Genomic DNA, 26,728 nt, shown 5'->3' with positions numbered 1-26,728 from the left:
AGCAGAGATGTCACCTGACGGGCCGTAGGTGCGTCGGATTTTAACAGGTCTTGACACTTCCTCTTTATTGATAATAGTCGTTCCTCCGAAGGATACACTCTTTGGAGCTCTGTGTTTAGTATAGCTCCCAGGTAGTGGAGGTTCTGTGTTGGAATCAAGGTGGACTTTTGGTAGTTGACTTGAAGACCTAGAGACTCGAAAACCTTGAGCACAATGTCCCGATGGTTTCTCGCCTGATCCGGAGAGGAAGCTTTCAGTAGCCAGTCGTCTAGGTATGGGTAGATGAAGATTTTTTGTTTCCGATGATATGCCGCTACCACTGCCACACATTTCGAGAAGACGCGGGGGCAGATTTCAGGCCGAATGGTAGCACTCTGAACTGATAGTGCTGTGAGGCTATCGGGAAGCGCAAGAATTTCCGATGCTTGGGAGCTATCGGGATGTGAAAATATGCATCCTGCAGGTCGATGGAGCACATCCAGTCTCCCTGATGTAGCGAGGGAAAATCTGGTGAAGAGCCAGCATCCTGAACTTCTGTTTTCTTATGTACTTGTTCAGAATCCGTAAGTCCAGAATCGGTCTGAAAACGCCCTCTCGGCCTTTTTTCGCCACCAGAAAATAACGGGAGTAAACCCCCTTTCCTCTGTGCGCAAGTGGAACCTTTTCTATTGCCTTCTTTCGGAAGAGGGCGAGAGCCTCTTTGCGCAGTAGGCTGAGATGAGATGGATTGCATTTGGCTGGTGGCAAGTGCGGTGGAGGTTGTTTGAAAAGAAGAGAGTAGCCATTTTAGACAACGTTTTGCACCCATTTGTCTTTTGTGATAGAGTGCCACTCGTGAAGAAAATCCGTGATACTTCCCCCCACCGGAGTGGTGCACAGTGTCGAGGGAAGCGAGATCTCATTGCTTGGCCGGCGCTTTTGGTGTGGACTGTTGAGGTCTACTTGACCCTCGTTCCCTTGTGGCCTTACGAGCCTGAAAAAGAGGGCGTCCCTGCCTTTGCTGTGGCCTCTGGAACCAGTGAGGGGTTTGAACCCTCTGCTGGAAAGGGCGCCTGTCATAAGGCCTATACCTCCGCCTGAAGTCCTTCTTCCTTTCCAGGCCTACTGCCCTCATGGTGTCCACTTCGGTCTTCATGCGTGCCATTTCTTCATCCGTATGGGTACCAAACAGCGAGTTCCCGTTAAATGGAAGATTTAGGATGCCCTGTTGTGCTTCCTGTGTTAAACCAGTCAGTCTCAGCCAGGAAGACCTTCTTGCACAGATTCCATGTGCTTACCCATGTGCAGCTAAGTCTGCCCCATCTGCCGCTGCGCTGATGACTTGGTTGGATACCAGACATCCCTCTTGCAGGATCTCTTGGAAGTCCTGCCTGTCTTCCCTAGGTAACTTTTCTGTGAACCTGTTGAGAGAGTCCCACAGAGAACGGTCATACCTGCCCAGGAGTGCAGACGCACTGGAGACCTTCATTATAGATGGCGCCGTGCAGCACATTTTTCTCCCCAGAGAGTCGAGATGCCTGCTCTCTTTGTCCGGTGGGACCGTGGAGGATGATGCCACTGAGTGAGTTTTTCGGGCTGCGGCCAATATTACTGAGTCCGGTGGTGGATCCATTCTTAGGAATAAAGGATCCTGTTCAGGCGCTTTATATTTTTTCAAAATCCTAGCCGGAGCAGATTTGAGGGTGGCTGGCGCTAAAAAAGTGTCAATGGTTGGCTGCAACAGACCAGGCACTAGCGGCAGTAACTTTTTCGAAACTGCTCTATGTTGCAGAGTCTCAAAAATGACTGACGAGGAGGTAGATGGTGCTGGAACCTCTATATTTAACTTCTGTGCTCCCCTGAAAAGTACCTCATTAAAAGTAGTGATGTCATCCACCGGTGAGACTCTAGCGGTGGAGAATCTGTTAAGGTGGGGGAGTAACGTCCGACGGATGACCCTGACTACGACCAAGAGGGCGATCTTCTGTGTCGTGATCGTGACCTAGATCGTCGCTGGGAACGTGACCTGCTGCGAGACGCTGTAACAGAGCGCCCAGGCCTCGTGGTCAGTTGACAAGAAGCAGAACGAGCCCGTCCTGCCCGCGCGGTCGGTGATGGTGTTCTCGGGAGAGAGGCAGTAGGAGAGTACATTCGTGAATACTGCGAATCCGGGGAGGCCGCTGGTCTATTAAGGCTCTCCAACCATCTTGGTGAGAAATTGATGGGTGAAATATGCCCCGATGATGCCGCTCTCGAACGAGATGAATCACTCCGTATGGAGACCACTGGAGATGGAGCGGCCTTATCTGCTGGCGGAAGGCGATGTTCTACTCCCTGCGAGACAGGTAAAACCTGTGTCGACGTCGACGGTTGTGCTGACGTCGAAGGGCGCACCGCCGGTTGTTCTTGCCTCGACGTTGAGTGCCTCGACGTTGAGTGCCTTGACGTCGAACGGCGATCTCTGGACCTCGACCTGCTCGCCGTCGTGTGCCTCGACGTCGAGCGGTGGGCGGCCGACGGCGGATGACGCTCTTGCCGCCGTGGCGATTTCGACGTCGTGTCTCTTGACGTCGGGGGCGTGAGGCCTTCGGTCGGCGAAAGGGCACGCCGGTGATGGCTCGACGTCGATCGGCGGGCTGCCGTCGACGGAGATATGCCCCTGCGATGGCCATGTTCCCTCGACGCCGTATCCTTCGACGTTGGGCGGGTCGCCGTCGACGGCGATCTATGGCGGTGAGATGGTGGCAGTGACGACGTCGACGGGGAACAAACAGGTACTTTCCTACCTGCTGACGTCAACCTAGCCATTCTCTCCTGAGAGTGGCTTGTTGGCTGCCTGGGAAGCGAAGAGGATGATGTTTTCTGCCTCTCGTGAAGCCCATGAAGCCTGATCTTTTCTCTGTCCTTCAGAGTCCTCTTTGACATGTTCTTGCAGTGTTTGCAAGTGTCAGGGCAGTGACTCTGAGGCAGGCACACAATACAAAGAGTGTGTGGATCTGACTGGGCCTTCTTCTTCCCACAAGAAGGGCATTTGACAAAAAGGGAAGGCATTTTTCTGTCAGGAAAAAACTGCCAAACTCAGACAATGATGTTAGCTGTCGAGTAAAACAGGACAAAACGCTGTTTTAAAGTATTTTTCTGAGAAAAACTGAGAGCTCAATGCTCCAGGATCCTCTCAGAAGAAGCCGGAAAAAAGAACTGACCTAACTGTGAACCAACTGTCACCTCTCCTTCACCCCTGAGGCATGGTGGGATACTGGAGGTGCTCAGGGTCTTAAAGGCACGGTGCCAAAGTTTTTATGGTTCTCCTGTGTTAACCTGCATGCAGCCTATTGGCTAAGAATGCTCCATTGTTTTTCAATGTAGTTTTTTCTCTTTTTCTCTAGTGATTACTACTGCTTATTTCCCTAAGCCCAGTTTTGGGGGCTTGGGTAGATATTTATTCTCTATTGTAATTTTATAATGATAAAAAAAAAAAAAAAAAAAAACTTCATAGAAATAAAGCATTTTAGCCTGTTTATGATTATAGCCTGCATTGCTGTTTTACACATGTATATATGAGTTTAGTATGACAGATATGTCTACTAAAAATGCTATATATATATTTTTCATGCATATTTCATACTTTATATGTGTGTATTTTATATATGCTCCGGGGTCCCCGCACAAGGGCGGGAATATTCAATGTTTATGACTATTGATGAGGATCCCCTGGAAGAGAAACATATATTTCTGTCTCTGTTCTACAGATTTAATACTAAATATTAATATTTACTAATACACTAAGACTGAATACTAACAAAAAGAGCCAAAGTCTGGACTACTAAATACACTAAGCGATCTTAGTGTCCAAACTTCATGCACACAACAGATAAAGGCTAAACATTTTAGGATTTGTAGAAGCTATGAATCCATAACTTTCACTGCCACTGACCACCACTAAATGTTACAACTGTTGCCATGGCATGCATCTCTATGCTAAGCTACTCAGCAAAGAAGATATAAAAGAAATACTGTATTTTATTACTGTAAAGGCCCTGTGGTATGCAAGGACTCCATGGCCCTACAGACATACACACACACATTCATGTTTCATCCACATCCATGGCTTCTTCAAGATCTGTAGATGATGGAACAGCTTTCCATGATCATCTTACCTTGTGCAATAAAGCCATGGCTGTATCCTTAATAACCGACACAGTTTTTTCGCCCATTGCGCGCACAATGATCTTGCACTCGTTCATTTGTTTCTCATCATGGAGCTGAAACAGACCAATATAAATATATACCTAAGGTGAACAACTGAACAACATTAAAATGGCATAAACGTAACAAAGAAAGCAAATGTGAAATACCAAAGATAACTGTCACAGTCAACAATGTACAAAATACAGGAATCAATACCATTATGAAGTAGACAATATGTTGAATGGCATCTTAAATTACATGCATTTTAACTAAACATTCTTTCAACATATATTACTTTAAAATGTTGAGGCTTTGAATGATACCTGGTGTAAGCTGTATTCAATATATGCGGTTGTCAAAAGCGCACTGAATCTGAGATTCATTGAGCTTCTGCATGTCAGTTTCATAAACACAAACAATTTCTGCCAGGTATTCCTCAGAATGTTGTCTTCATCCCAGGCAGTACCCGACCATGCTTCTACCATCAAAAGTGACACAATCAGTAATCCCCAGTACCTAGAGACAGTGTGCTTAGGGAGAAACAATAGGTGTTGCTTGAAAGAGAGATTTTAAGGGACCCTTGTCCTGAAGAATGCCCTAGACCAAGTAGGACTTCTAGAAGGCACAAATATGTCAACAAGCCCTCTTCTTTTTACATTTCCCTCAGGAAAGCCCCCAATATAAAGCCATTAATCTACCATGAGGTAATTTTATTGTTAGGTTCCACTGGCCTCCCAAGCTCGAGGTGACAAAACAGAGTATCCAAAAAATAAGTACTATCAAGCTGAAGAAAAATGTACTTGAGGTATGCTGGTGACAATAAGGAGACCAAAGGAACCCACAGTACTGAACAGCTCCTTACCCCTGACCCAGAATTACTACTGATTAAAACAGCCTGCTTAACAAAGTTGGGACTGGCAGGTGAACCCCCATGTGATGCACTGGTTGCAATTAATTCTGGAGGAGGGAGAATAAAAACTGAAAATGGACAGCTTCATGTGCTGTAGAGTGTTGCTGTGGAGCCTTGAATATCCATCAAACCCCAGTACCCTCTTCCAATCATTTTGTCACAGAATATTTCCAAAAGAACAAGGGAACTACAACTATATTGTCACACTAGGGATGAAACTGACTATAGTGCCTAGAGGTCATGTTTAGGTATTAGGCAGTGTGTGATTCTACGGATACTAAAGCGGTCAACCAAAGGCATTTTGCACATAAATATATATACTTGGAGAAAACAAACTAAGACAGGTTCACTGGTTACATTGAATAATAAAACAAATTTATTAATGAAATTCCTAAAGAACAATGTCAAACACACCTCCCTTTATCAATGCCTGAAACAAATTCTCTCGGTGACCTGATTAGAGCAATTCCGTTTACATTACAATCGCATTTTGAACGTACTTAAACCCACCCTGGGCACCTACCCTTGACACTTTCTGCATGGTAGTATGGACTTACTAAAACGTCAAGCTAACAGGACACGGTGTCATAAGATCTGACGTGTCCTAGAACCAAAGTACTTTCAAGCAAAAAGTTACTTACCTTCGGTAATGCTCTTTCTGGTAGAGAAGATTCCTCACCCTTTGAATATTTACCATGCTTCAAACTGGATCCGCTAACATTTTCAGCAGTACCTCTGCGCTCAGGTCAGAGGCACTATGTGGCTCCACACAAATGCTGTTGAGGTATGGAAATATTTAGTGGAGCTTCTGTAGGCACCACTCCCATGCACTGACATCAGTTGCTTTTGAACATGTATGCACCCTTAGACACAGAGCCCCAATAGCAAACTGCCTGTGACCAGTGAACAAACTCCTAAACTTGGGATCTTATTAATGAATAGAGTCCAATCACAGAAGGAGAAGGATGGGAGGGTTGGTGAGGGATCTGTGGTTGGATAGAGTCTACCAGAAAGAGCATTACCACAAGTAAGTAACTTGTTCTTTTGTTAGAGATTTCTAACTGTAGATTTCTCACCTTTTGAATAGATACCAAAGCAGTACCTATTTGGAGGCGGGTCTGTGAATGGATTCAAACCAGAAAGTCCTGTAGGATTGAGTGTGCATAACTGACCTCACAGCGAACCTGGCTTTCCAGGGAAAAGTGCATTGTGAACGTGAGAAGTAATGCTCACGTAGCTGCCTTGCAGATGTCCAGAACAGAACCTCAGTGTGTTAACGCAGTGGTAGAAACCTTGGCCCTGGTCCAATGAGCTTGCAGTCCTTCCGGAGGCTGTTCTTCGGTCAATGTGTAACATATCTTAATGCAAAACACACTCCAGCGGGAGATAGTCATTTTCTGTACGGCTTTTTTTTTTGTTCCAGTGAATCCCACAAAGAACTGGTCATCCACCCAGTGTTCTCTGCTCTGCTACAATCAATGTAAAAGTTCAGTTATCTTCTGGGGTCCAAACAATGAAGTTTCTCTTCTTTCTTAGAGGGGTTAGGCAGTGAATAGAAAAACGGTAGGGTGATTGTTTAACTAACCTGTAACTGCATCACAACTTTTGGAAGGAAGAATGCTTGAGTCTGCTGAACCAGTTTGCGAGGAAAGGTGGTGGTGTACAGCATGCTGAAACAGAGAGCTTGGTACCTGCTGCACCATTGTTATGGCAACAAGGAACACTGTCTTGAGGGTGAGTTGCTGCAGAGGACAGCTGTAAGTGCCACAAAGGGAATGCACATCATATATGTGAGGACCAAGTTAAGGTACCACTATGGCATGTGGAAGGGAGGGGGAGGAGGAAACAGATGTAGTAAACCTTTCAAAAACACACATCACAAGTGGTGATTTAAACAACTAGGGCTGGGCTGGCAACCTGATAAAGGCAGAATGTTAACCTTTAACCGTATCCAGAACAAAACTTTGCCAGGCGAGAGACAAACCAAACAAAAGAATGTCAGATTTCTTAGCCTGGTAGGGTCAATCAGATATGTGCAGCAGCAACTACAGATTTGTCCCAACGAATGGCAAATGGAGTTTTTGGGAAGGAACTCATGGCTGCTAAGATGACATCAACCACCTCTGTTGGAAGGTCAAAAGTGTTCAGCTATCACTGCTAACCCTCCATGTGGAAGAGACGTTGCACCACTCAAGGTGTAACTGGCACTCGTGATCCCCTAGACACAGACAGCTGAGCTTGTCCACCTTGGCATTTAAAGATCCTGCCAGGTGTTTCACCACCAGGAAAATCTGTTGATGGTCTAGCCATTTACAGAGGTATAGTAGTGTCTCCTGGCACAGGGTCCAGGACCCCACACCGACCTGCTTCTTCCAGTACCACATAGTGGTGGTGTTGTCTCCAAACACATGCACCAGCCTCCCCCTGATGGATGGAAGGAAGGACGGCTTTCAATGCCAAGCAGATGGTGAACAGATTCAGGAGGTTGATATGGAGCCGGGCCTCTGACCTCCACCTCTACCAGGTTGCCACCCAAACCCAGAAAGGACACATTGGTCACAACTGTCACATCTGGGTTGGGTAGGAAGAGGAATCTGTTGTTGATGCAATTTTGGTACAGCAACCACCACTGCAGAGCTTTTACTGTATCCTCTAATGTACTGATGTGGTCGGAGAGGTCCCTTTGATATTAAGTCCACTGACACTTCAGATTTCACTACAAAGTCTGCATGTGCCATCTGGCATGCTTGATCAGCAGCATGCAGGAGAAGCCATCAGTCTCAGCAGCCTAAGAGTAGACCTCACTGAAATCCAGGATTGAGGTTGAATGATCGGGATCGTAGCCTGAAGCATCTTCTGAATAGTCAAAATAGCTTGAACTTTCTACCATAAAAAGGATAGCTGATCTTCCGTCAGTCACTCTGGAAATGGTGAAAGACGAAGCAGAGTGACAATGAAGGGCAATGTGTACCCCTTCTGGACTATCTTCAGGTCACACCTGTCTGATGTGTTGGTGCTCTGCAAACCTGGCAAGAATTGAAAGATCCTGCTTCCCAGCGGGGGGCTGTGCTCCACTAAGGGCACGCTAAAGGGATTTGGCAAGTGGGGCTGTGGGGGAGTAGGGGGTTCAGTGGACTGAGGTGCATACTGCAGCGTGGCATCATAGGTGGAGTTAGAGTGGAGCCGAAGAGGCCCAATGGTGGATATGGATAGTCCAAATGGCGACAAGCTTGAACCCACCAGCCGTACACTCACATGGAGGACCTCACTGCTCCTTGGGCCCAAAGGAACACCAGAGGGATTCGGTAAAGATCTGAAGAGTCAGAGCATGACCTCATGGAACACTTCGATCCGCTTCTGTGTCGCAGATGGCCCAGGAAAACTGGTTGTGGAGGACCAAGTTGTGGATAGGATCCAACTTCGATCGACTTCAGGAGATAAAGCAACGACTATCAACCTTGGGAACAACTCATGGACTTCTGGATTGTGAGCTTCTGGACCAAGAATGGGACCAACAGTTCGATTTGGACCAGTCTTATCGTAGAGACTCATGGTGCTTGGCGACAGTGTCACCTCATGCTCTGAACACAGTACAACGTTTGGTTGAGAAGCATTCCCAAAGAAATCAGCGGTATCTCAGGATTGACGTCTGGAGGCTGGAAAGGAAAGTATTTACTTATCATGCAGGTGTGGCACCTAGAAGGGTCCCGCATGCCATTGCCAGAACTGAACGGCAACAGTGTGGGACCTGATAACCTACTGTCATGCCCAAATACAGCTGAAAAAGTTTGTTAGATCCAGTATGACAACTGTTGAAGTCACTGTCAGAAATTGTGTTTTATTATTCTCTGGGAAACTTGTTATCAAAAGGAATCCCATAGAAATCTATTCTTACAAATGAACAAGGCTGTACACTAGCAAAGTGGGATATGCTAAATGAAACTGCATGAGCTTTCTTACCTATTGTGTGCATACGTTTGCAGTCCTTATGAGGGAAGTCAGTAGTCAGTGGATAATCAACATTTCTTATGTACTGCAGATCATCAAATCCGGAGAAGGCTTATATTAAATAACTCTTTCCTTCTTAAGTAGCCCTATAACATCTCCCGATTTGTTTCCATAGAAGAATCAAAAACTTTGCAGACGTTTGGAGGTAGCTTTACAAACAATACTGGAAATCTTCACTTCATGGAAATTTATGTCTAGGAAGTTATGTACAGGGAAAGTTAAGTCTACATTATGTTTGTTGGTTGTGATGTTTGCCATATCATTAAAAGTAGCAACCTCATCCATTCAGAATGCACTTTATGGATAATCTACAGAAGTGCATGTACCCTGTAGAGTTTCAAAGATACAATGGTATCTTTAAAAGTTGCATGTCAACCAGCCAGAGTGGAGTGCCTGTAATTTTGCTTGGGAACCCAATGTGTCTAGGCCCACTATTCAAGCATGTCAGGAATGATACCGTTCTATATGAATGGACTCTGGCAGACTGGTTATCCTGTGTACTGCATATTTATGTTTGGGTTTATCTATTTACATGATCCAACCTTATGAAGCTATTGTATGATAGCAACTAGCACTTAACCAGCACTTAATAGAACCCTTAAACAAATGAAATAACAAATAATTCTGTCCTGTGTCCTTGAGATTAACTGCTGACTAAGATGGTAATGTTCTGCAACCTCTCATCTAGAAAGAGTCTGCTACTGTCCTAGAGGAAGTGCCCAGGAGAGAAAAGTGTGTGGGAGCTTTATGAATCTTCTCGAAGTTGTTCAAAGTGGCAGCACCTAGTGGACTCTACAAAGGAAGTTTTCAATGTCATGCACTGTCCGGAAGCTGAGGGATCCCTCAAAATCAAAGAACAAGTTACTCACCTTGGGTAACGGCTTATCTGGTAGCGCATATTCTAGTTGCAGATGCCTTACCTTTAGAATTTCCCCAGGAGTCAGTCTGGATCCAGAAAACATTCTCAAGCAGTACCCCTGCGTGTCGTCAGGTGGCGTTGGTCTGCTCCGCATCTGTTGTCTGTGTTGTGTGCGCTGGAAATGACATTGCGGGTCCTATGTAGGCGCCATTGCAGCATGATGTCCGTTTCTTTTCAAGACTTTCCATGCCAGACGCGAGGAGCCATGAAGAACACTGACCACTGGTGAATAAAAACTAGTGCCCTGAAAGGGAAGTCCAGGTCCCTAGAAATCAATTCGCAGAGCAGGGAGAATGGGTTGGTCGTAAGGAATCTGCAGCTAGAATATGTCTCTACCAGTTAAGGCATTACCCAAGCTAAGTAACCTGTTCATCTCACAGAGACATCTACTTGCAGATTCGTTAACTTTAGAATAAATACCCAAGCAAAACAAGCTCCGGAGATGGATCTGCGAACCAAGATCATACTAGGTAGTCCTGCAGGACCGAATGGGCAAAGTACACGTCCCTTTGGACCTGACAGTCCAGGCAGTAGTGTTTGGTGAACGTCTGCAGCTCAAACCTCACCGCAGCTTTTTCCAAGAGTTTATGAAAAGAGGCAATATCCTCTGGAGCAAACTCAACTGCCAATGGCTCTGGTAAAGGGGGTGCTGGGAGTACGCATTCATCCCATTCATCTTGGTCCGAGAGAACTTCCCCTTCCTCCGCCGCCTCATCCGAAGAAGCCTGGACCTGGGGACTCTGTGGAGCCTGAGGAGGAATTTGTGGCGTAGCAGGAAAAGCTGGCAGAGGTGCTGAAGTAGCTGGGGCAGTTACTGTTGGCGTGGGGGTCATTCCCCGGTTGAGGGTAGAAGCGGTCTCTATAATCTGCCAGCATGGCCTGGAGAACGGACACGAGAACGGAAGGCAAGCATACTGTTCCCTGTTGCTGCTGTGGAACTTGGTCATAATACTGCTGACCATAGTATGAGTCATCATCCGAGTACTCCTGGCATTTAACGTGCAACTGCGAAGGACTCCTAGACACCCCAAACAGTGTATCCTGATCAGAGTCCTCGTCATCATCGCCATCCAAAAACCTAGATGGCAAGAGCCTTGACACCTTGCTTGGTGATGTGATAGACAGGGTCAAATGAGTCCTTGAGAGCCTTTTGAGAAGAGTATGCTGCGCAGATTGATTTAAAGGCAATGTAGATGGTCTTTGCCTCTTTGTTGGAAACATTTTAACAGTTGAAGACAAGAAACCAGTTGGTGTCGACAATATCGACGACGGAGGCGTCGTCGGAATCATCGGCGACGGAGGTGTCGTCAACAAGAGCATCATCAACATGGGCACTGATAACGGGAGTGTCGGAAGGTCAATCGTCGCCAGAGTGTCGTCGGTGAGAAAAGCGTAGACAAGATGGGGCGCCCCGTCGACGAGGAAGATAACGTCATCAATTAAGATCCTGCAGCCGCTGCCATCGACATGGATATAGGGACTACAACCGGCGTCACCGATGAAACAGTCGTCGACGAGGGTACTGTCGACGATGGCGCAGTCGACGGTGCTGAACTAGGCTTCTTAAACTTGTGAACCACTTTAGGAGGTGGAGTAGCCAGTCTTTTTTGCTGCTTTTTTGAGGAGTTCTGCGCCTGCTTTCTTCTTCTGTGGAGAGCCATGATCCCTAACAGAGGCTCCCTCCTCAGCACACAGGCAGTGGAAAATCTGAGGGAAGGCAGCTCCTCGCAGGAGGTTCTAAGGGGGTGAGGCAATTTGATTGGTTGAAGTTTGAGTTTGGGTCTATTTACAAAACAATTATGATGGGTTATTCTATTGAGGCCTAGTCCATGTATTGTGTGCATACATTTTCAGGCCTAGGTTTTATATTCCACCGGGACTCCCATCTTGATGACGGGGAAGTATTCAAGCATGTGAATCTATGAAAGTTCCAATACTGGAGTAAGTTACAATAATTTCATACTCTCACAACAAATTTGATTTTTTTAAAAGAAAAAGTTTAAGTTTCTTTTCCACATACCTTTATTCAAAGCGTTTCAAACTTAGTGAAATCCAGTAAGTCCAGTTTAAGGTCAACTAGTTCGAAACACTGAATAAAGGAATGTGGAAAAGGAACTTTAAAAAAAAAGAAGTTTGTGTGAGAGTATGAAATTATTGTAACCTCATGTGGGACTGTTTGAACCTTAACAAGAACCTTACAGGTAGGTGCTGGAGGTACAGCGCTGGGCATTATTTCCTAACTTTTCCTAAACCAGATTTAATTAACAGGAAGACTTACCCCGCAACAAGGACTCAAGAGAGGTAATGGAAAGGCACCCTTGACTTTGAATGCAACAGGGACTTCTGTGACACTTTTCATTATTCGGCAAAATAAAGCTTTGCTTCGGCTTCCAGAACCACTGTTGGATTCATCAGGGAACACTATTCACAGGTCTTGGTGCTGTGCTTCAAAGCCAAACAGCAAAGGTACAATTCAAGGGGATCTCCCAGAGACATTTACTTCTTAAAGTCCCTACACGACTTAAACATTGCAAAATACAATTAAACATTGTAGTTTTAGGAGGGGACATAGTTCTCTTTCACACCAGATGAAGTAATAATTTCCAGGAACAAAATTGACAAGGAAGAACTTAAAGGTTCATCTTTCCTTGACAGCTGACAACGAAAAACCTGGGAGGGAGCTCTCCATACAAAGGCAGAAAATTAAAAGGAACTGATGTCGACAAGCAAAAGTGGCACTTAAATGCAACTCCTTTGTCACTTGCTGGATGAAAACTAAGTCAATTCGGAGCCGCACGGGGCTACCTAGGGACGTGCAGGAGCAACACTGTTAAAATCTTATAGATCCAATCTGGTGTCAGGGAATAGTATAAGGATGAGGAATCCCTGTTAAAATTATCCATCGGATGTATTGCCTTTTTGAGTGGGGGTCATATGTTTCAAGATATTTTTGGGAAAAGATGTTCTCTTGATCCAAATTCCTACAAGAAGGCAGAGACGTTCAATGGTTATTTACAGTTCTGAAGATACAATGCTGGAGGACTTAATAGCTAATATCTAACCCACATACGATGATGAGCGAGTCTAACCACTTGAAAGGATTCAGATCTGTCAAGCAATAAGGTGCACATTCTCCAATGAGTTTTGTCATTTGCTACTTATTAAATATTCTAGAAACATTCTATTCATAGATCACACATAAGGGCCAAAACAAATCCAACAAAACAGTTGAAAAGCACTCAGGTGACAGTAACAAACCTGGCACATGTCACTGTAGAAAAGGTCATTACAACAGTATCAATGCAAATTATTTATTCTAGATAAACTGCAGAATGCCACAGAGCAACCAGGTGTCAGAAGAATTAAAGAAATTATGAATTATGGAAAAAACATAGGGCCACAAGCACATAACCAACATCAGTGCATATGAACTGTTCGTTTACCCCTTTTCTTTATCCCTACCTTCGCACTCAAACGAATGTCCATGTTGTTGGAAATCGCATGTTGGAGACAACTTCCAAAGGATCTTACAGCGAGTCTCAAGACTAGCTCACATTGGCTGCTTTCTTGCAGGTTTTGCAGCAGTGTGCTAATAGGGTTCATGGTGGGCAGGAGCAGATTCCGACCTGTAAAATAACAAAGGCTCATAAAACATGAATGTATTTGTCCATAAAAATAGGACCGGCTGAATATCTTATCTGTAATCTGTGTGAGGCCTATTTAAGGGAACTTGGATTACTGGGCTGTATGTTGTGCGGGTACTGGTGTCCATTACTGGTGTTAATTATAGCATAAGATGAAAATGGGGAAAAAATGTACCAAATCATATCATAAGTGTTTCTCATTCATATAACTAAACCAAATGAATGTAACTGTTATTGTAGAGGACATATCACATCTTGTTAATTTCTCTCATGTAGAGGAAGATACCAACGGGAAAAGAGTAAAAACAGCATTTATTATGAATGAAAATGTTTTTAAAAAATACGCAAGAGCTCTTTAAATTCAATGGCCAATGAAAGTATATTTCTTAAACCAATATCAATTCATTCATGTATACAACAAAACGCCAAAGTGAAGATGATCCTCCTACATTAAATACCCTCACAATATAATACAGCCATACTGGATGCTTGGTCCTGCAACTAGTTTTATCATACATCAATTCTGTGTAATTCTTTTACCATAAGAGTCAACGTTTTGGGACTCTTTTTAACTATGAGTCTCTTACACCAGAACTAAGATTTTATAGTCTGACATAATGCCATAAAGAGTGTAATGTATCTAGCAACATCTACAATAAAATGAGTAAAAATTAATACAATAGGAGGGACTAAAATGCAATCATACATGTCCTGTTGCTAACGGTCAAAGTGTCCTCCTCATCATACTTGTTAGTTTACCCTATACTCCTATTCTTCTGGGATGTCCCAGGGCAACCAATACAATTGTACTCCAACCAAGTTATTCATTTAAACACTAAACTCTCCAGGAGTACCGAGTTAAGCAGGCATGCCATACGTAAAGAGACAATTGTGGGTAAAAAGGGAATGATACCGTATGACACAGTAAATAGCACAATGGTTGTCCAAATCTAGACCTTGAAAGAATATTACTTATTAATTGAAAAATAAAAAGGTCTGTTAAGATTAGGGGTCACAATGAAATCTGGAAAATGCAGGCAACTTCTGGGCACACACTGTTAATAGATGAGATGTTGCATTTTCAAATAACATTAAATCCTATGGTCAATATTATCTTCCCAAACAGAGTTTGGGTACTTTGATTAATATTTGACTCATTGGGTTTGCTACAATGACTATAAACAAATGAAGTCAACAAAAACATTTGGGAAAAAGGGCTGAAAACACATTATGAAGGGCAACAACATTATCACGTCATGCAAAGATATTTCTTGTACATATTTATTGATGATTTGTTAAAAGCTACTGTAGGAGGCTGGCTCAGTATGTGGTGTACACCTATAGGTGAGGCACCCTGTATGGAGTCCAAGCAACCCTTAGTGATAGTGTAGGATGTTCTAGATAACCAGAGTTCTCAAAAGAGTAGCTGTGAAGAGCAGCTAAGGCTTATCCAGGAGGTTGTAAAGTGGTTGCAAATACCACAGGTCAGTGATGTACACACAGGAAAGAACCACATCAGTGTAAGAAAAATATGTTATATTTATTCTAACACACACTCTAGAACTAACTTTGGTAGATCTCTTAAACAGAGATATGAACATACGAAAATATACTTAGCAACAGGTAAGTAAAGACATAAAATAACATGGGCCCCCATTTTGGAGGGGGGGGGGGGGTGAGGCAAAGCATATACTAAAAAATTGGAATTCGAAAATCACTTCCAACCCACACTACCACCCTAGGACCCTTAGGACTGGGGAACCACTGAAACCCCCAAGGTAAGTAGGTAGGATTCTCCAGTCACCTGTCTGCAGAGATGTAATCCCAGGTCAGTGTCCATAGGATAACATGGGGAAGTCGAAGTTGGAGTTTTCACATTTTAGGACCTTTCCCAGAGGAAACCTGTTGAGACAAGAGAGGTTGAATAGTGCCCCCACCCGTGGATACCCAGAACAGTGGAGTACCTACACCAGAGAGCCCAAGTTCATTGGGGTGAAGTAGTGTCAGAACCTCCAGTTGAAGTCAATGGGGGCCTCGGTTGTCCAGCTGCTGTTGTGACCTGTGGACCAGATAAGTGGAACCCAGGCATGGATTCCAGAAGAAGAGAACCTAGGTAAAGAGGTGAAGGAGTCCAGACCACCCAGAGATGCCCAAGTGGTGCAGGAAGGCAATGCCTACCCTTTTCAGAGATGCTTTCCTGTTGGACGGCGGATGAAGAAGCACAGCTGGGAGACCAGGCAATGCAGGAAGATCCTAGGAGTGGTTCACAAGCTATTCCACACCGGCCGTCAAATTGCAAAGAAGTCAGTGTGGCCACCAACAAGCCTTGGCAAATGCAGGGAAGCGATGTAAGGAGTTTGCAGGATATGTGGGGAACAGCAAGGTTCAGCTGACCCTAACATGGCAGGTAGGTCAGGGCCTGCCCTCAGCAAGCAGGAGAGCCAGCAGGAATCAATGGGGCCCCCAACAGGACCCTCTGGCAGCAGGCACAGGGAGTCGCAGGAAGGCCTCAGCAGCACAGCAAAGAGGGATGCTCACGTGGCATGAGTTGCAGAGAAGACGGCGTTCTTGGAGCTGGAGAACGCTGGAAGCCAGGGCTTCTTGGAGCTAGGAGGTCTTCAGACTGAAGCGCCAAAACAAGCCATGGCAGACAAACAGACGCGGTGCTCAGGGGTTCTGGTCAAGCCACTCCAATGAAGGACTAGAGACTTTCTAGTTACAAGGAAGATAGGTCAGACCTCTAGACAGCCGCAGAACCACCACCTGTGTTGTAGAGCCTTGAGTGCACTGGACAGAAGGAGCGACAAACCGGTCATCATCGTTGAGGTGCCTGCGGATGCAGGGGAGTTACACCTTCACTTTAAGGGCAATTCCCTCTTATTTTCCTAAGTGCAGGCAGAGTCCCGGTGACTCTGGAGAATGCACAGCCATAGGGGTTGCAGAAGTCTTGCAGAACTTGGAAACAAAGTTGAAGTAGGAGCCCTCCTATTGGTTATAGCTTTGCTCTTAGTTCCAGCGAAGAAAAGCAGCGGTTCTGGTGTCAAGGTTGCAGGAGTGTCTCGCCGAGGAGACATGCTGGTTCCTGAAGTCTTGCAGACAAATCTAACATCCCACCCTCAGGGGAGCACATATGTAACCCAGGAAGGGGGTTGGACACTTCTTGTAGGGACCCACCTACCGGGGAAAGGGTGTCATGGACATCACCCAGCTGGACCAACCAGTCAGATCCTCCCAGGATGGCAGAATCAAGTAGTCACCTGGTAGAGCTCTGTGCACCTCCCTAGAGAAAGAGCTGGACAGGGGAGTGATCACTCGCCTGTCCTTTGTGTGGTTTCATGCCAGAGCGGGAACCGGGGGTTCCTGCACTGGAGCAAAACGGTTTACGCAAGGAGGGCACAAATGTGTCCTTCAAAGCAGTCTGGTGACGTTCAGAGGCACCCCCACCCGAGCACTACCTATTTCTACAGGAGAAGTGGGCACACCGCTCTTTTATAGAAATCCTTTGTCCTGCCTTCCCCTGCCCAAGTTAAGCTTAGCAGCAGGATGGCCGAACAGTGTCTGGGGTCAGCAACAGTACAGGCTGGCAAGTAGACCCTGCAAAGCTGTACAGGCAGATATGGAGGATCCTCTAGAGAATCCCCAAAGTACATTGGATCGTGCAACTAACACTGGAATCAGTGTAGTTGCATGATTCCAACATGCTTGATACCAAACATTTATTACAGTAGGTGGACCCAGCACAAGATGCTGAGGAGAGTGAGGATTAAGTTGAGCAGAATCTATTCCTCCCCATAACCCTTTGAACCCTCCCAGTGGGAGTAAAAGTAGTCATACTTGTGTGGCCCCTTTCTATACTGTTAGTACCTCCCTATACAATCCCAGGGTTATCCTTAAGGACTTCCTCTGAGTTCTCTTGGACATGCTCAGAGTAAGAACCTGAGGTACAGGGTACTTCCAGGCCTAACTCTGAAGAGTCATCCCTCTCACCTCGTTCTCCTTGCACTACCTGCCCTTCAGGATGCTGGAGGTCATATTGCATGAGCATTTCTAGGAGCTGAGGTTTAGTAGGGTGACTACCTGTCTTTAGTTTTCTAGACCTACATAGAGTCCTAAGTTCCTGGAACTTAAGGATGCTATTTCCAGACTCCTGGGATCCTTCCCAGAGGACCCCAAGGAATCCTGCTGGGACAAGGGAGGTTGGATAGTGCTCCCACCCGTGGATACCCAGAACAGTGGAGTACCTACACCAGGGAGCACAGGTGCATATAGGTGAAGTTGTGTTGGAACCTCCTGTTGAAGCCAATGGGGATCTCGGTTATCCAGCTGCTGTTGTGACCCACCAGTGGAACCCAGGCGTGGATTCCTGAAGAAGAGGACCTCCCAGAGGTGCCCAGTCAGGGCAGGAGGGCATTGCCTACCCTTCTCAGAGATGCCTTCCTGTTGGATGGTGGATGAAGAAGTGCAGCTGTGGAATCCAGGCGAAGCAGGAAGATCCCATTAGTCATCCACGAGCTGTCCCATGCTGGTCGTCGAATTGCAGCAGGGTCAGTGGTCAGCGGGACGACCAACAAGCCTTGACAAATGCAGGGAAGCTTTGAAAGGAGTTTGAAGGATTTTTGGGGACCAGCAAGGTCCAGGTGGCCCAACCTTGGCAGGTAGGTCAAGGGCCCGCCCCTCAGCAAGCAAGAGAACCAGCAGGAATTGATAGAGCCCCCAGCATGACCCTCTGGCAGCAGAGAGGGAGGCCTCAGCAGCACAGCAAAGAGGAATGCCCACGTCGCAGGAGTTGCAGAGAGGATGCCGTTCACTGAGCTGCAGGGTACTGGAGGCCAGGGTTTCTTGGAACTAGGATGCCTTCGGACCAAGGACCAACAATTCTTGGCAACGACAGACGTGGTGCACAGGGGTTCCATCCAAGCAGCTCCAGCAAAGGAACTTCAGACTTCCCAGTTGCAAGAAAGATAGATCAGACCTCTGGAGAGCCACAGAAACACCATCTGTGTTGTTGAGTCTTGAAGAGTCCGTGGGACAGCAGGATCCACAAACCAGTCGTCATCGTCGAGGTGCCTGCGGATGCAGGAGAGAGACTCCTTCACTCCAAGGGCGATTCCTTCTTACTTTCCTAAGTGCAGGCAGAGTCCCTGTGACTCTGGGGGATGCATGGCCACGGGGTGCAGAAGTCTTGCAGAACTTGGAAACAAAGTTGCAGTAGGAGCCCTCCTAGTAGTTACAATCTTGTTCTTAGTTCCAGTTCCGGTGTCCAGGTTGCAGAAGTGTTTTGCAGAGGAGACTTGCAGATGGTTCCTTAAGTCTGCACACAAATCTAGGGTCCCATCCTCAGGGCAGCCCTTAAGTAACCCAGGAAGGGGGTTGGACACTTCTGCAGGAACCTACCCATCAGGGGGAGTGGGTCAGGGATGTCACTGAGCTGGACTAACCAGTCTGATGCTCCCAGGGGCCCCTGCTCAGCCTATTTCCAAGATGGCATAATCAAGTAGCCACCTGGTAGACCTCTGTGCACCTCCCTAAGGGAGGCGCAAGACAGAGGGTGGTCACTCCTTTGTGTGGTATTGCACCATAGCAGGAACTGGGGGTTCCTGCATTGTGTCAAAACGGTTTATGCAAGGAGGGCACCACATGTGCACTTCGAAGCAGTCTGGTACAGCTCAGAGGCACACCCACCCCAGCCCACTGACACCTATTTCTAAAGGAAGGTGGTCACACCTCTCTTTTACAAGAAATCCTTTGTTCTGCCTTCCCCTGTCTTAGTTAAGCTCAGCAGCAGGAGGGCATAACAGTGTCTGGGCCGGCAGAAGCATGGGCTGGCACGTTGACCCCACAAGACTGAACAGGCAGTTATGGGGAGATCCCTTAGGGGACCCCGGAGTATATGGGATTGTGCAACTAATGTAGCTGCAAGATTCCAACATGTTTGATACTAAACATGCCTATGTTTGGTAAAGCCATTATGTAGTTGGACATGTTGTGTTGACCAGTGTCCCCTACATACCTTAAGATGGCTTCACCACACTTACAAAGCCCAGAAAATGGAGTCTGGGGTTTATAGGGGCACCTCTACCCATGCAGGGGCACCCTCACACTGAAAACCATGCACCCTGCCTTTGGGCTGAAGGGCCTACCTTAAGGGTGACTTATAGGTTCAGAGCGCAGTGACCATGATATAAGGCACACCTTATATAATGGTTAAAAGGTGAATGCACCATTTCACACAGGCTGTAATGGCAGGCCTGTAGTCACAGTCTGCATGGGGCCCCATGGGTTGCACAATACATGTTTCAGCCAATGAGGGACCCCTTGTGTACCAATGCCCTGGGTACCTGAACACCATATATACTAAGGACTTACATGGGTGCACTAGTAAGCTAATTGTGAGGTGTAAAAGTTGTTTACCAACACAATTTAAAGAAGAGAGCACTGACCCTGAGGTCCTGGTTAGCAGGGTCCCAGTGTACTACAGTCTAAACATACAGGCACCAGGCAAAACATGGGGGGCAACTATGCTAGAAAGACAGCTACATACTTCTTACAGATTGATTTACATCACCATCATTAGAGGGTAAACCCATTCAGGAAACAAGAAACCTTTGTTTGTGATTATTATTTTATTAGACTGTGGTTCTCAATTGGACTGCAAGTGAAACGCCAGATGGACATACACATTCATTTTTAGAAGGGCAATAGGAACAACATGGCCTCTTGAAGCCATGAGGCTTAGAAGCTATTGTTACCACAGCCTAGCACATGAGGTCTCTTTGTAAAGTTAGCAGTTGTCTTCTTCTGTACTTGTCCTCTCTTTGAGAATATGCTATATCAAGAGAAGTGTCAAGTAGAGACTCTCTAGTAGAGGAACAGCAGAACCTTCTTGCTTTTCTAAAGAATCTAGATTCCCGACTGCATCCTTCAGAGGCTAAGCTCTTATCAGCCAACTGTCGAAGTACAGGAAATTTTACAAACGTCTTGGAAACAAATTTAGGACGAAAGGGAAGTATCTGCAATAATTATGTTGACCGCCTAAAGACACGTCTGAGGTAATGATGCTTTTTATCCATGGGTATGTGAAATGAAGCATGGTGCAGGTCTTTGGATACTAGCCAGTCCCTCTGAAAGAATGCCTCAAGAACTACCACGTTAAATATATTGACTAGAAGAAATTGGTTCACCTTTTAGAGTCTAGGATTAGCCAAGACGCTTAGGGGACTATGAAGTATTGTTGTAAAACCCCAGTTCTTTCTCCAGGTAAGCTCCTAGTTCTTGTCTTGGCCATCTGCAAAGGATGTTCTTCCCCCTTTGGTCCTTTGTAATGGAAGACAACTGAGATTCAAAGGAATAAAGTTGACCGCCTTGGACTAAAATGCTCACTGATCAACAGCAATGGGAGTTCAGCTCCAAGGAAAGAAACATGCAGAATTTTATGTGCATCTGTGATATTGAAAAACGGAGCTGTAGAATTTTTCTTGGTGCAAAATGTATGTTTTTGGAAGATCCACTGCATGCAGATGATTGCTTCCCTTCAGAAGCTTGCCTAGCCTTAGATTTTAAATGATGCCTGTGAGCTACTAACTCACAGCACATTTATTGGTAATTAATGACTGGATTCACAAATCTGGTGGGAACGATAATAAAAGGTCAGCATTGGAACACGCCAACCTATTATATTTTCTATGCAAAGAAGCATCGTCAAACAGGGGTCCCACCAGCCACTAAAACTGTCATGAGCATCTGGAGACATACAACAAAGGATACAGGGTCACAAGAAAAGCTGTGGCAACACACTCTACTAAGGGTGAGAACGACCAGGCTTCAGGATGTCACCCTGAAGGGTCTTAGAGGGCTCAGACTTGCTTAGTGGTTCTATATTGGGAGATTAATTATTGGGTAACATTGTCAGGGCCTATTCAGAACCTCAGAATTAAGACAATTATTTACTTACCTGTAACTGTGGCTCTCCAGTATTGGTATCTTTCATAGATGCACATGATTAAAGCATTTCCCGTTGTTGAAGTGGGAGTTCCACGATGTAATAGTAAAGTGATATACATCCTCAAAATAGACCCTAATGCAAAGCACCACTGGCTTTACAGCCTATGTCCTCTTTAAAAAACAGAACCAGATGATAGCACCCTCTAGAACACTCCCAAGATAGGCTGAATCCCTCAGATTTTCGAGCACAAGTGTAACAAAACAATCTTAAGATAACAAAGGGGAGGAGGGTAGGTTGCATGTGAATCTATGAAAGACAACAATGCTGCAGAACTACAGTTACAAGTAAGTAATCAGGCATCTCACACACATTACATAAGGGAAAGGCTTCTGTGAATGGGAATAGGGCAGTCACATACTTGGCTGAGGTGCCAGGAGTGTCATGGTGATTTCTTAGGTTTTGTGTAGGATTGTCAGACCTTGAGGCAGTACGGAGGTAAAGTGCCCAGGATACTGTCTGAAATAATTGGGATTGCTTTTGAAGAGGTTGGGCATTCTGATGAACAAAGTGGCATAGTCAAGGCATGGAGTATGTTAACATCTCCCCCACTATCAAGGTGGAGACTTGGGCTCGAAAACTGTTTGGTACAAAAAAAAAACTACTGAAAATACTAAAACCACAACGAGGTTTCCACATGAACATATCTGGCGGAGGCGGGCAGAGTACTACAAATCTGATGGATGGGGTGGGACAATAAAGTTGAAATTATAATTTGGCAAATGGAGAATTTTGATATTGATTAGCCATTTATCATGGGTTTGAGATGCAGGGGATGCTGTCAACTGTTGCACTGTGTTATGTGAACAATGCGAATAAAAGAGTATTATAAACACAAATAATGCCCGGGAAGTCTGTTAAATGCTCTTTGCTGGTGTAAAGAAGAGGGACTTGAGGATTTAACAGTTACTATTCCTCTTTTACATTTCCTCAAGGACTTCATGAGCGGCATGCTTTCTGATGAGCCTCAAACCGGCATCATTATGTAATGCCCAAACTGGTTCTGCAGCAAACTTCTAATCTCTTGCACATGGTAGGGATGGCCAGAGTCCTTTAGTGAGTTTGACGGCCTCATGAAGTACTAGAGTTACTTTGACCTTGAATGAAATCTCATCCTCCGAAATATCGACTGAATGGCTGTATTGTATGGGCAAGAATACAGCAGATGGATGACGCCCCACAGAAGAAATATGAACCTTGTGAGCATCAAATGCCAAGAAAAAATCTTAACAAATGCATTGCTTGAAGCAGGCCTTCAATCACATGCCTGGAAAGGAAGATTATTATGTTTTTAGCCATAAAAGTGTGGGGAACCGCCTACTCTGAAAAACTGGCAACTCTGAAAAAATGAAAAGAAAACTTTTCATTTTTCTTTTTTGAAATGCATACAGTTTTCCTTTGAGGAAAATGGGCTGCATTTAAAAAAAACTGTTTTATTAACAAAGCAGTCAGACATGGTGGTCTGTTGTCCCCAGCAGGCCACCATACCTGTGAGTGTGGCCATTCACAATGGGGCCGCTAATTGAGACCTACCTCATGAATATTGATGAGGTAGGTCATTTGCAAATCCATCGGGAATCGCAAACAGTGTCATTGACACTGTTGTACATTTGATTTTGCAAATCACAAATGAGTCTTAAATTGCGAGTTACAAAACATGCGGTTGTATATCTGGCCCATAATTTTAGAAATAAATTTGTCTTGGAAAAGAGTGTTTTGGGATCCAGGAAGTAGGTGGACATAATCAAGTTTATGAAGACTGATGTTTATGTAAATTAGTGGAAATCGCGTGATGAAGAAATGCAGGTTATATGAACATAATTTACATAGTCAAGCCCACCTTGTACTGCCATCTCTTCAATTCACCTAGCACTAAGGTAAAATTTGCGATGCTGGGCAGACCGCTGAGATATCACAAGTGAATTCAATATACATCATACTATACAACACTCTTTACAATACCTTTCACAAAAGAACAGTGTGCCAGGTTTCTGCAATCCAAGGGATAAATGACTTCATCTGCAAAATATATGAATTTGTTGTCATTTCAAACTCATCTTCTAAAACATTATATTTACAGAAATAACTATTTAATGATCTGTTTAACAATGTCACTGTTTATCTTGGGGTGTCAATGCTCAGTGATATAAATAGTTGTAAGGATATGTAAAAAATTCAGTTAAGTGCTACCTAAAATATTTAGGTTTTTTAGAAAATATGTATTTTTAGTGGTAATAGGGTTTTGTCCACTGTGTGTATCTTTTCCTTTGGGCACCCCTGTTTTCCATTGATTTTAAGGTTGAAGCCTACAAAACAGAACAGCTGTCTAGCTTAAAAGACATATTGGGAACATGTTCAAAGATTACGTAGAAATGCATTCTGCATATTTCTCACCAATGGCTTTGTCTTATGTCACTCATTTGTCTACTTCCGATTCATGCTCAAGCCTGCCAGTTTTGTGTATGTCCATCTCCTGGAGCATTGCCTCTCTCCCATGTGTGCATCTGCCTATTGTTTGAGCTTTAAGTCAAAGAACTACTTTTTCCTTTCTGTGAAAGCATTCAGAGAGTCCATGTGTTTGAGATGCCTCCCTTGTGTACTTACTTTCCCTCTCAAGCTGCTGCCTATACCCATGTGCTTCTCTCCACGCCCCTCTTTGTTGCAATTGTCCGTGTGCTGCTCTGTGTTGCATCCACCCCACGCTCCTGTGTTGCTTCTGTCTCCCCTGCCCTTGCATGTGTTGCTTCCCTGTCCCCTGTCTTTCTCTTGCTGCTTCCTTACCCGCACACCCTCCCTGCGCTGCTTTCGTCGTCCCTCATACTTCCCTGCATTGCTTCGCCTGCCCCATTTTCTTCCAACCCCTGCTGTTTTCACTTTCCCTGACCCACTTTGAAATTGAAATTGTAAGCGTTTTGGCAAATTTTCATTTTTTTTGTTACTGATCCGAATTGGATCGCTACTAAAAACGAAAAAAAAAAAATTGTCTGTGCCATTTTGTAGGCATGCGCATTTAGCACACAGCTACAAAATGATGCAGGCAGGTGTTAAGAAGTTGTTTTTGTTCTTTTACTTTAACCATGCTGCACAACACCAGGGATGCTTTGCAACATGGCAACAAACAATTGGCAAATCCTATAGGTCTCAAAAGTCCGCTATTGACTTTGCCAATGTTTGTTATTACAGCGCATGTTTTCTGCTTTGTTTAAGTATTTGCCTAAACTTAAAGAAAAAAACAACAAAACTGAACATGCATGCTACTCAGACACTGCCTAACAGTTCACATGATGAATCACAGAGTGAATGATGCACATACAACATAAGTTTTTTTCCTGAGAAAACTGAGATATTTTTCATATTGGTCAATTGACAGCGCTATCCACTCCATTACAAACTTAAAATAGTGTCTGATGGAGAACTTCTATAAAGGGATTCGACCATAGGCTTTAGAAACTTCTTAGTGGCAGTTGATAATTGCTGCTATCAACTAAGAAAGCATTGCTTAATCCACTGAGTGTAGTTCAACATAGAAGTGAAGAAGCAGCCTTTAACCGAGCAGGTCCCAGAGTCCACCTCTCCAAGTGCTGGTCACTCTTGCTCCTGTCTTCTGCTCACTTTTCCCCCTATTTTTAAGTGGCTTCTCCTTGCTTTTCCTTCGTTCTCAATGCTTTCTCCTTGCTTTTGTCTCCCATTTCTTGTCTGCCTTCTCCTCCTGGCTTTTCCCTAGTTTTCACTGCTTTCTCCTTGCTTCCCCCCCCCCCTTTTTGTGTAGTTTTTCCCTTGTTTCAACTGTTTTCTCCTTGCTTTCCCCCCCGTTTTGTGTGTGCCTTCTCGTTGCTTTTCCTTTGTTTTCACAGCTATCTTCGGGACCTACGAGTGCCTCGATACCCTGTCAGGTGAATAGCCGTGCTTTACAAATCCTGATTGATCGAGTGATAATAGAGCAGACTCTCAAATTGGTTACTATTTCAAGTGTGAAAATAACATGTTACTTACCTTCAGTAACGCTTTTTCTAGTAGAGACTATGTCTAACTGCAGATTCTTTATATAACAATACTCCCAGGCATTGGACTGAATCTGGAAAACCGTGAGCAGTGAACTTCTGCACACCGATAGGTGGCGTCAGTTGGCTCAATTTTAGAAGTGATGTCATGGTGCTCACATGAGTACCAACCCCACACGCTGACATCAGTTTCTTTCATGACTATATACACACCACAAATGCAAAGCCACATAAAAAACAGTATTTGACCAGTGTGCAGTATCTAGTGGGACCTTTACAATGAACAGCTCAATTTGGAGAACGGGGAGGATGGGCGGTTTGGTGAGGAATCTGCGGTTCAATGGAGTCTCCACTAGAAAAAGTAGTTACCAAAGGTAAGTAACTTGTTCTTCTGCTATAGACTTCTAACTCCAGATTGCTCACTTTAGAATCAATAGCCAAGAAATGCCTGCAGGGAGGTGGGTATGCAAGCTGAATCAAACCAAAAGGTTTCAGAGAACTGAGCGGGCAAAATATTTGTCTCAACGGACCTGACTATCCACGCAGTGGTGCCTTGTGAATGTGTGGAGGGATGCCCACGTGGCAGCAAGGCAAATGTCCAGGACAGGTACTCTGTGTGCTGACACAGTGCTACAGGCCGTGGCCCCGGTGGAATGGGTCCTCAGGAGGCTGCTTTTTCGCTAATGCCTAGCATATCTTTATGCAGAATACAATCCATTGAGAGACGGTCCATTTGTGCTGCACACTGACCTTTTTTGCCTCAGTGAATCCAATGAAGAGCTAATCGTCCATCCTATGTTCTTTGGTGTGATCGATGTAGAAAGAGAGCTCTCCTTGGGTCCTAGAGGAGGAGCCTCTCCTCTTCCTTGGAAGGATGAAAGGTGTGTTGGGGGGTGGGGGGTTTAGGGGATCGAAAATGCAGGCAATGTGATGTTCCAGCTGACATGGAAAGTAGTGACCACCTTCAGCAGAAAAGAGGCACGAGTTTGCAGGACTAATTTATCAGGTTAAAAGTTGGTTACAGAGGGTGAAGCGACAGAGCTTGAAGATCGCTAGCCCTCCTTGCTAATATAATGGCTG

General features: G+C 45.0%; 1 protein-coding gene across 2 annotated transcripts in view; it reads right to left on the bottom strand.

Moving 5' to 3' along the window:
* Positions 1 to 26,728, bottom strand: part of KNTC1 (kinetochore associated 1) — a 495,394-nt gene that overhangs the window by 231,374 nt on the left and 237,292 nt on the right. For both annotated transcript variants that reach the window (XM_069214955.1, XM_069214954.1), the window contains exons 38-40: positions 23,610 to 23,666; positions 13,467 to 13,630; positions 4,137 to 4,241 (exon numbers count right to left, since the gene is read on the bottom strand). In XM_069214955.1, the coding sequence (XP_069071056.1) occupies positions 4,137 to 4,241; positions 13,467 to 13,630; positions 23,610 to 23,666 (326 nt within the window). The remainder of the gene's footprint in view (positions 1 to 4,136; positions 4,242 to 13,466; positions 13,631 to 23,609; positions 23,667 to 26,728) is intronic.

This window comes from Pleurodeles waltl, chromosome 11 (assembly GCF_031143425.1).
Source record: "Pleurodeles waltl isolate 20211129_DDA chromosome 11, aPleWal1.hap1.20221129, whole genome shotgun sequence".
Taxonomy (NCBI): Eukaryota; Metazoa; Chordata; class Amphibia; order Caudata; family Salamandridae; genus Pleurodeles; species Pleurodeles waltl.
The sequence above is the reverse complement of the archived record's forward strand: the minus strand, read 5'-3'. Positions and strand labels throughout refer to the sequence as shown.